At 44.3% G+C, this 10,000-nt stretch overlaps 1 protein-coding gene across 1 annotated transcript in view; it reads left to right on the plus strand.

Annotated features, from left to right (window-relative positions):
* The first annotated feature begins 941 nt into the window (after positions 1-941).
* trpc5a (transient receptor potential cation channel, subfamily C, member 5a) overlaps positions 942-10,000 on the plus strand; it is a 46,744-nt gene continuing 37,685 nt past the window's right edge. Inside the window, exons 1-7 of the mRNA XM_068587386.1 lie at positions 942-980; positions 1,786-1,888; positions 2,873-3,123; positions 6,592-6,708; positions 6,850-6,912; positions 7,543-7,680; positions 8,361-8,567. Coding sequence (XP_068443487.1) covers positions 948-980; positions 1,786-1,888; positions 2,873-3,123; positions 6,592-6,708; positions 6,850-6,912; positions 7,543-7,680; positions 8,361-8,567 — 912 coding nt within the window. The 5' untranslated portion in view covers positions 942-947. The remainder of the gene's footprint in view (positions 981-1,785; positions 1,889-2,872; positions 3,124-6,591; positions 6,709-6,849; positions 6,913-7,542; positions 7,681-8,360; positions 8,568-10,000) is intronic.

Here is a 10,000-nt window from a genome sequence, read left to right on the forward strand (position 1 = left end):
CGTCTGAAAGTCCTCAGATGTCAGGAAGCTGCAGCCGGCTGAAGGTCTTTAACTCGTCTTAAATTGTCCGGGATAGTTACGATGAGAAAATGCATTAATGTTGTTTTTAGTAGTGGAAAAAAAGAGGTAGACGGCTCACTTTCTAGTCGACGGTTCGATGCCAGCAGACTCTTAAGCTTTTCATTTTGCTGGGATTCCTCACCAGCTGGAGTTTGTTTGTTTTGTGCGCTCCAGAAACAACGGGCGGGTTATTGTGAAATCCTCAGAACAACAGTGTCAACAACGGGAACAATGGAAGACGCCTGTCGCCGGCCCGACTTCCACCAGCGTTAGGTTGTTTATGTCACCTAACAACGCGCTGGGCACGGTTACGTTGTGGCATAAATCACATAAATCATGAGAATGTATTGTTACATTTTATTCGTGAAATTAAGCTTTAAATAATTCAAATAATTAGTTTCTGAAATGAAGAAAACATGGAATGAAATCAGTTGCATGTGGGCTACAATATATGGGCCCCATATTTTAACTCTATTTATTCACATTTTGTGCAATTGGCTCCATTGAAAGTGCTAAATTAGCGATTAGCTGTTTCAGTGCAACACACTCTGTGTCTTCTCTGTGTAAATGCTGTGAGAACAAATATATATTTGATTTTTAAAAAGCCATGTGCTGGGTTACAGCAAGTTGGCAAGTTCTGGAGTTACAATGAATGTCTTTTAACTTTGAGTTTTGAGAGCGTTTAAAGTCATTTAAACTGAAATCGCTTAAAAAATGATTTGTAGCGGCTTCGATACAAATGCTAAACTGTTTTGTTTGCCTCCTCCTCCTTTATGAGATGTTCAAGTGAAGAATATCTCTCTTTCCTTCTCTGTTTCTTCATCCTCTGCGTCGCTGTATTTCCTTTTCCTAACGCTCTTCTTCTGTCTCGGTTGCAGACCGGCCCGATGAATCCCATGACGCAGTTGTACTACAAGAAGGTGAGTCCAGCGCCGACACAGTCCTCCCTCTGTTACGTCCCTTCAGGCCGAGCCCCAAAGCCCTGAAACCAAACAGGGAACAGCCCTTTGGCGATACGAGGACCAGATGTCCCCGCTCACTGAGTGGTCCCCACAATGACGGATATGCAAGAAACACACACACACACACACACACACACACACACACACACACACACACACACACACAACAAGTCTTTCTGGTTCTTTGTGATCTTCTCCTCTGATGTTCTTCACTGTGACTTGATTGTTACTTCAACAGTCGTACGCGTCGACTTTTGAAGTAACACAAGACAAAGAGTTTCATCTCACCAACAAACAAACAAACAAACAAACAAACAAACAAACAAACAAACAGCTGATGGTGTTTGACCTCGGCGCCGGTTTGAGCCATAAAACAAACAGTTGAGATGTTTACAGCTCTGAGTGAAGCTCTCTGATCACTGAGATTAAAATCAATGTGTTCAATATGAAGATAAAAGAGGATTCATGTTTCCACTCAACGTAAACGAGCCTTTAACCTTCAAACCTAGAACAGATCAGCGGCTTTAGCATCAATGTAAATAGTAAACAACACGACGAGAGGAAAGAAACAGATCCAGAATGACGTCTCTGCGTCAGCGGTACAGAAAGCCTCATTAGCATATTTAACAGAACAATGTCTCATTGAAAGCATTTAATAAACAACTGAAGTCTTTTCATGGATCCGTTTGATTTGTTCCTCATTTCTACGGATTTGATTCTCTTTTTGCTAACCTTGTTTGTTGTTGTTGTTTGCGTTGCCTAGGCGACGTACTCGCCGTACCGCGACCGCATCCCGCTGCAGATCGTGCGGGCGGAGGTGGAGCTGTCTGCCGAGGAGAGGGCCTACCTCACGGCCGTGGAGAAAGGTACGGTTCTCCAGCTGACGGTTCTCCAGCTGACGGTTCTCCAGCTGGAGGGTTCTTTAGGTGACGGGTTCTCCAGCTGACGGTTCTTTAGGTGACGGGTTCTCCAGCTGACGGTTCTTTAGGTGACGGGTTCTCCAGCTGACGGTTCTTTAGGTGACGGTTCTCCAGCTGACGGTTCTTTAGGTGACGGGTTCTCCAGCTGACGGTTCTCCAGCTGACGGTTCTTTAGGTGAAGGGTTCTTTAGGTGAAGGGTTCTTTAGGTGACGGGTTCTCCAGCTGACGGGTTCTTTAGGTGAAGGGTTCTCCAGCTGACGGGTTCTTTAGGTGACGGGTTCTCCAGCTGACGGTTCTCCAGCTGACGGTTCTCCAGCTGGAGGGTTCTCCAGGTGAAGGGTTCTTTAGGTGACGGGTTCTCCAGCTGACGGGTTCTTTAGGTGAAGGGTTCTCCAGCTGACGGGTTCTTTAGGTGACGGGTTCTTTAGGTGACAGGTTCTTTAGGTGACGGGTTCTCCAGCTGACGGGTTCTTTAGCTGACGGGTTCTTTAGGTGAAGGGTTCTCCAGCTGACAGGTTCTCCAGCTGAAGGGTTCTCCAGCTGAAGGGTTCTCCAGCTGACAGGTTTTATAGCTGAAGGGTTCTATAGCTGACGGGTTCTCCAGTTGAAGGGTTCTATAGCTGACAGGTTCTCCAGCTAAAGTGTTTTCCAGGTGACGGGTTCTCCAGCTGAAGGGTTCTCCAACTGACGGGTTCTTTAGGTGAAGGGTTCTCCAGCTGACGGGTTCTCCAGTTGAAGAGTTCTATAGCTGACGGGTTCTCCAGTTGAAGAGTTCTATAGCTGACGGGTTCTCCAGCTGAAGGGTTCTCCAACTGACGGGTTCGATAGCTGATGGGTTTTCCAGCTAAAGTGTTCTCCAGCTGAAGTGTTCTCCAGCTGAAGGGTTCTCCAGCTGAAGGTTCTCCATCTAAAGCTGCCCCCCCCCCCAGGTGACTATGCGGGGGTGAAGCACGCGCTCCGCGAGGCCGAGGTCTACTACAACATGGACGTGAACTGCTTGGACCCGCTGGGCCGCAGCGCGCTGCTCATCGCCATCGAGAACGAGAACCTGGAGATCATGGAGCTGCTGCTGGACCACGGCATCCACACGGGCGACGCCCTGCTCTACGCCATCAGGAAGGAGGTGGTGGGCGCCGTGGAGCTGCTGCTGTCGCACCGCCGGCCCAGCGGCGAGAAGCAGGTGTGTGTGTGTGTGTGTGTGTGTGTGTGTGTGTGTGTGTGTGTGTGTGTGTGTAAGTTTGTGTGTGTGTGTGTGTGTGTGTGTGTGTGTGTGTGGCAGCGTTCTTTCTGCTGAGAGGACGGAGGTGAAAACATCTGGTTTGATAGACGCACCATGACACAGGATGTAGAGACGGTGTGTGTGTGTGTGTGTGTGTGTGTATGTGTGTATGTGTGTGTGTGTGTGTCAGAGAGAGAGAGAGAGAGAGACTAATAACATTTTAAATAAATCTTCTCGTGATTTATTTTCTGGACCGTCTGAAGCTGCGAGGTTCCGCGTCGCCGTGGCAACCAACCCTTGGCCGAAGCGCAAGGCATTGTGGGAAGACGTTTTTTTTTTTCCTTCTATTTTTTTCTTTCAGTCGCCTCTCAGTTTGACGAAGATGAGAACCAATCAGCTGAGTTCTCTCTTCCTCGCTTCTTGTTTGTTTGTTTGTTTTCAGTTTTTACACTTTATTGATTTTTCCTTTTTTTAAAATGTTTTTAATCTTCAGTTACGTTGGAGACTCAACCTGCAGACGTCAGCAGGAACCTTCATGTTTAATTCATAAACACTCATTAATATGAACACGTTGTTTATAGATCATCATGCAGCAGTTCAGCCCTTCAGTCTCATTGCTGCAACCTTTTAGTCTCATTGCTGCAACCCTTCAGTCTCATTGCTGCAACCCTTCAGTCTCATTGCTGCAACCCTTCAGTCTCATTGCTGCAACCCTTCAGTCTCATTGCTGCAACCTTTTAGTCTCATTGCTGCAACCCTTCAGTCTCATTGCTGCAACCCTTCAGTCTCATTGCTGCAACCCTTCAGTCTCATTGCTGCAACCTTTTAGTCTCATTGCTGCAACCCTTCAGTCTCATTGCTGCAACCCTTCAGTCTCATTGCTGCAACCCTTCAGTCTCATTGCTGCAACCCTTCAGTCTCATTGCTGCAACCCTTCAGTCTCATTGCTGCAACCTTTCAGTCTCATTGCTGCAACCTTTTAGTCTCATTGCTGCAACCCTTCAGTCTCATTGCTGCAACCTTTTAGTCTCATTGCTGCAACCTTTTAGTCTCATTGCTGCAACCCTTCAGTCTCATTGCTGCAACCCTTCAGTCTCATTGTTTGACATCATGTCACGTTAAAGCTTTACATCGTTGCATCGTTTACATCGTTACATCGTTTACATCGTTTGCATCATTGCATCGTTTACATCGTTTACATCGTTGCATCGTTTACATCGTTTACATCGTTGCATCGTTTACATCGTTTACATCGTTTACATCGTTTACATCGTTACATCGTTTACATCGTTTACATCGTTGCATCGTTTACATCGTTTACATCGTTTACATCGTTTGCATCGTTGCATCGTTTACATCCTTCATATCCTCCCTGTCGTGGTTTTGAACCCGACCATCACGTGTTCGTTTCCCCGCTCAGCGAACTTGTTGGGTTTTTGAAGTCCTCTGAAAAGTCGACTGCGCAATAAAAAAAAAAGCGTAATAAAAACAGCGAGCGGCAGATTTGTTGCAGTGTTTAGTTGTTTGTTATGTGGGTCAGTCCTGGTGGGAGTGAGGCCTCATCACCAGCAGCTGAGACGCCAAACATACATACACCTCCATTTATTCACTTAAAACACACAACAGCAAACTGTAGAGGTAGCTTACCTGTGTGTGTGTGTGTGTGTGTGTGTGTGTGTGCGTGTGTGTGTGTGTGTGTGTCTTTAATCCTTTGGCAGCTGCTCTCACACTCCTTATCACACCAGGAAAAAAAGGGCAGAAAAAAATGTTTTTGGCAGTGGAGGAAGGACGAAGAGAGGGAGGAGAAGAGAGGAGAGGAGAGGAGGGAGGGAGGGAGGAGGAGATAGCAGGAGGTCAGACGAGGAGATAGGAAAGAGGGAGTGAAGGATGGAGATAGGGGAGAGGGTGTGAAGGAAGGAAGTAGGGAGGGAGGAGGAGATTAAAGGAGGAGGACGAAGAGCAACTCTTTGCTTGTTTCTCCCTCTGCGTGATGAAAGAGTCCACATCTTCCTCCTCCTCAAGTCTGCTCCTCTCACTCCTTCTGATGTGTGTGTGTGTGTGTGTGTGTGTGTGTGTGTGTGTGTGTGTGTGTGTGTGTCTGTCACAGGATTCAGACGCTCAGGGTTTCTGCTCGACTCGCACACACATTTTCATCTTTATATAAAAGTATGAACATATATATATATATATATATATATATATATATATATATATATATATATATATATATATATATATATATATATATATATATATTTGTATATATATATAAACATATAAGTGTGTGTTTCAGGCCGACCCGCCGCCGCCTGTCAGGCCGAGTCTCTCTCTCTCTGCAGGATAATCTCATGCGACGTTGGGCAACAGTCGAGCGGTGTAATGAATGTGTGCTATTTTATGCCAATTTTTAATACTGCTGCATTTGAATATTTCTGCATGCCGGCCTCCCGAAGCATTCTGGGATTTGCATAAATTGGATTTGACTGGAAGGCTCAGACTCTTGTGGGTCCAGTGAGCCCGATTGTGTTCACGTCCCCCTTGTCGTGGTTTCATTGTGGCGAGGCCTCTTTCTGGACCAAAAGCAGTGTGTTGTGATGTATTTATGTGTATGCATGTGAAATGTATCCTCATGCAACGGTTTGGTTTTTATACCTTTGGAAAAATACATTTTTTATGGCTATGAAAGGTTAAATATTTCACTGTGTAAAACACAAAAATACATACATATACAAACAAAACCATTGTGTATATGTATGTAAAATGTACCCTCATGTCTCTTTCCATTCACTGGAATATGTCTAAGCTACTGTAATATAATGCTGACTGTATTGAATGTAAGTTAATGGCACCAATTGCTATTATTAAAGGATATGGATCCAGATATCTAGACTGGTCAGCTCTTCTGGGCTCAGACCAGCAGAACCTTAAATTCTCTTCTTCTTTCGGTAATGAAACACTCGTCCTCTCAATGTCTCCGGGGCAGCAGGTGTTCAGTGGAATATAATGAGCTTTACAAGCATGTACCTCTGCAGCAGGAAGCGTCTTTGTCCAATTACACTCATTGAATTGGTTTTAATCAGATTCAAGTGAGTTTAATTTGGTTAATTTGACTAATTTGTCTTTTGCTTTCAGACGTTTGAGGTGAATTTAAGGCGAATTTAAGGCTTTTAAAAACTGCACAGTCACATACATTACAAAATGCACAGTAACATAACACATTAGAAACTGATCAGTAAAATACAGTCAAAAACGCACAGTGACATACAGTTAAAAACGCACAGTGACATACAGTTAAAAACACGCAGTAACATACATTAAAAACTTGCACAGTAACATAACAGTTTGAATGTATTATTTTACACTATAAATCAGTACTTTTAGTAAAAATGCAACGTGTCATTTTATAAAAGATCTTGTTTTTTTCTCCAGGTTCCCTCGCTGATGATGGACAGTCAGTTTTCAGAGTTCACCCCGGACATAACTCCCATCATGCTCGCTGCTCACACCAACAACTACGAGATCATCAAGCTGCTCGTCCAGCGGAAGGTGATTCCTCTCTAAATGCTAAAACTAAAGTCATGCATTAAAAGCAAGCCTTCATGAGAAGAGTGATTACTTTCATATTAAATCCTTATTTAGAAGTTATCAGTGAGGATTTATTGTTCATTGTGTTGTTTTCCTGTGAAGGTCACCATTCCCAGACCTCACCAGATACGATGTGACTGTGTCGAATGCGTGTCCAGTTCAGAGGTAAGTGATTATTCATCTTTAAGTGCACGCTTTGTTTCGCAGAAAATCAATATTGGAATTTACAGCAATTATTCCAAATTTGCATCACAAGCGCTGACATTTATTTTCAGCATCTTTTCTCAAACAATTAGATACTTGTCATTAGATTTCCTCTCCCCATGAATAAATAACACTGTTTTCAGTGTTTTCCACCTCACTCACTAACTCTCAGTTAAAATACTTTAATTATGGAGTCGTTTTAAAGAAATAATGATGACGAAAAACACAATTTAAATTAAAAGTTTTGCCAAGGGGGAAAAACAAAGGTTGGAAATCTTCTGGTACTTTTGACTAATCTCTGTTGCACATGAATAAACACACAACTGTATTGTCTTCAGCAAAACTAAACATTAAATCAGACCAATAACATGCAGAATAAACACTGTAGCACAACATCGTCAACGTAAGACAATGGACAGAAAGATAGAAGTACACATAGTCCGATCCTCAAGGAGCAGTTTTGAAACAGTCTCAATCAAAACTCGCATCGATACGACCGACAGAAAACCAGACAATCAGTGAGGAGATGGCACGATGCAGTTCAGGTTACTTCCAAACCCTAAACGTCTGAATCGTTCTCCTCTCCCGTAGGTCGACAGTCTTCGGCATTCAAGGTCTCGACTCAATATCTACAAGGCCCTGGCCTCGCCCTCCCTCATCGCGCTGTCCAGTGAAGACCCCATCCTCACCGCCTTCAGACTGGGCTGGGAACTCAAAGAGCTCAGCAAGGTATGGGCACTGACCAAAGACTCTTACAGGCCCATTAACACTCTTACAGATCCATTGAGACTGTTACAGATCCATCAAGAGTCTAACAGATCCATCAAGACTTAAACAGGTCTTACAGATCAATCAGGACTTAGGCAGGTTCATCAAGACTCCGACAGGTTCATCAAGACTCCGACAGAGGAAAGGTTTAGTCTCAGTGACTCGTCAGGTATCTGGACCAGTAGAGCCTTTGTGTTGAAAAAAATGTATTTCCACAATATAAAGCTCACGGCCAACTTGAAGTGCTGGTCCACCGGGAGCCTTTAGGAGCAGCTGCGGTCCTCATTGGCGTAAAGTCAAGAACTCCACTGGAAGGACGCCACATTCTGAACTTCATGGGCTATAAAACACATCAAATATTGTTTATGTTACTCGTTAAAGGTTGTCCTTCACTCATTCCACTATACCTTTCGTTGTGTCGGCTGCCTGGGCTTCCGCTCAGACTTCTAGCAGAGACATCGTCATTCTTCTGGCTGAGAATAGGATTTATTTTGGGTAGCAATGCTTTTGGGTTTGATATGAGGTACATGAAGCTGTTGAGAGCTTGTTGGCAGTGTGGTTGTGCGATAGGACTCATGGATCTCTACAGGCCCATCGTAAATACTCGGTACCAAGGGTTCTCTACCGCTTCCTGCTCTCAGGTGGAGAACGAGTTTCGTCAGGAGTACGAGGAGCTGTCGCAGCAGTGCAAACGCTTCGCCAAAGACCTTCTGGACCAGGCCAGGAGCTCACGAGAGCTGGAAACCATCCTGAACCACAGAGACAACGACCAGAGCGAGGAGCTGGACCCGAGGCAGTGCCACGACCTGGCCAAGCTCAAACTGGCCATCAAGTATCACCAAAAAGAGGTAGGGACTCGACCCGGGTTATAGTGCCTGAAGAGGAGTCCTTCAGGCTCTACAAAGTTGACCCGTTTTGAAGGAGCAAGCTTGTTCACATGAATACAGAATTGTTCTGTTTCTGTCTGAATATATGAGAGTATGGCAGGCGTTGTGTGTGTCTGCTTGTGTCGGTGGTTTGTATTATTTATGTATGCGCACCGTCACTGGTGTCGGCGTTGGCTATCAAATACCAGAAGAAACTGAATCGTTGTATTTTTATTGCTGCCGCACTCGCAGTCGGGCTCTTGGGACGGAATGGTTGAGAGAAAGAGAGAGAGAGAGATTTAGAGGTATGGAAAGAGAGACGGATAGAGAGCCGGTGTGATGATGAGCAAAGAACGAGACGAAGGAGAAAGAAACAGTTGGAAACCCCTGAAGGCGATCGCACGTCTCTCCGTCTGCTGTTTCCAGCTCTCTGCGGCGGATGAAAGCTGGAGTGGAAGGACGGAGCGGAGGGGGGGGGGGGGGGGGGGCAGTGGCAACGGGGTGATAGGTGGATGGAGGGAGGGGGCAGGGGGCGGGGCTTAGGAGCAGGAAGTAAAGGGCGGTTCTGTCTCTGCAGGAGGCAACAACGGTATGGATCTGAAGATGGAATATAGAGTGACATGGTACATATTTTAGGGAGTTTGCACCATTTTTTTATTGTTCTCATGACGCACAAACTTTGTTTCCGTAATTAAAAGCAAGAATTACAAAATGCAAGAGACACACTGGAGACTGACTTTGGTGCAACATAATAATCTGAAAACTATCTTTGAAGAGCTTGTTGACATCAAGACTTCTGTGTGTAGAATTCTACTCTATTGTGTATTTTAATTGTATCACCACTTTGTTGTCTTGCATCCATCGGCCTTATTCTAATTGTATTACATTTATTTTTTACTTTGAACTATTTTCTTTTGCTTTAGTCTATTTCATTTAGTTTGGCATCTGTGAAGTAAAATACATACGATTGATCTATAGACTCGGTCCGGGTATTTCAGGATTTAAAAGCTCAAACATAATACAACTAAAGTTGTATTAAAAAAACTAAAGTGAAATAAACTTTAAATTCTACCGAGTACCGAGCGTTTAGAACCACTGTCCCTCCTGGGCTCCCGTAGAAACATGGCCGCCTCTCTATTTAAATGCAAACAGCTTTTTGTCAGGTAACGAAAGCACAACGATTCTTATTTCCCAACGATTCTACGCTGATGAAATGTTACTTAATATCATCGTGCATGAATCCTCCTTCACGTAAACGCACTGCACCTTTAATTATATATAATAATAATAACAAATAATGACAGCAGACACAATATTAACATGAGTCGGATCTTTTGATGCTCTATTGGCAAAAATAAAAGACATTGTTTGGTGGGTAAACTTCCCGAAACATCGGGACGTATTTCGGGTAACGT

Source organism: Clinocottus analis, unplaced genomic scaffold (genome assembly GCF_023055335.1).
Source record: "Clinocottus analis isolate CAN_PGR_092001 unplaced genomic scaffold, fCliAna1.0.p SCAF_21, whole genome shotgun sequence".
Lineage (NCBI taxonomy): Eukaryota > Metazoa > Chordata > Actinopteri > Perciformes > Cottidae > Clinocottus > Clinocottus analis.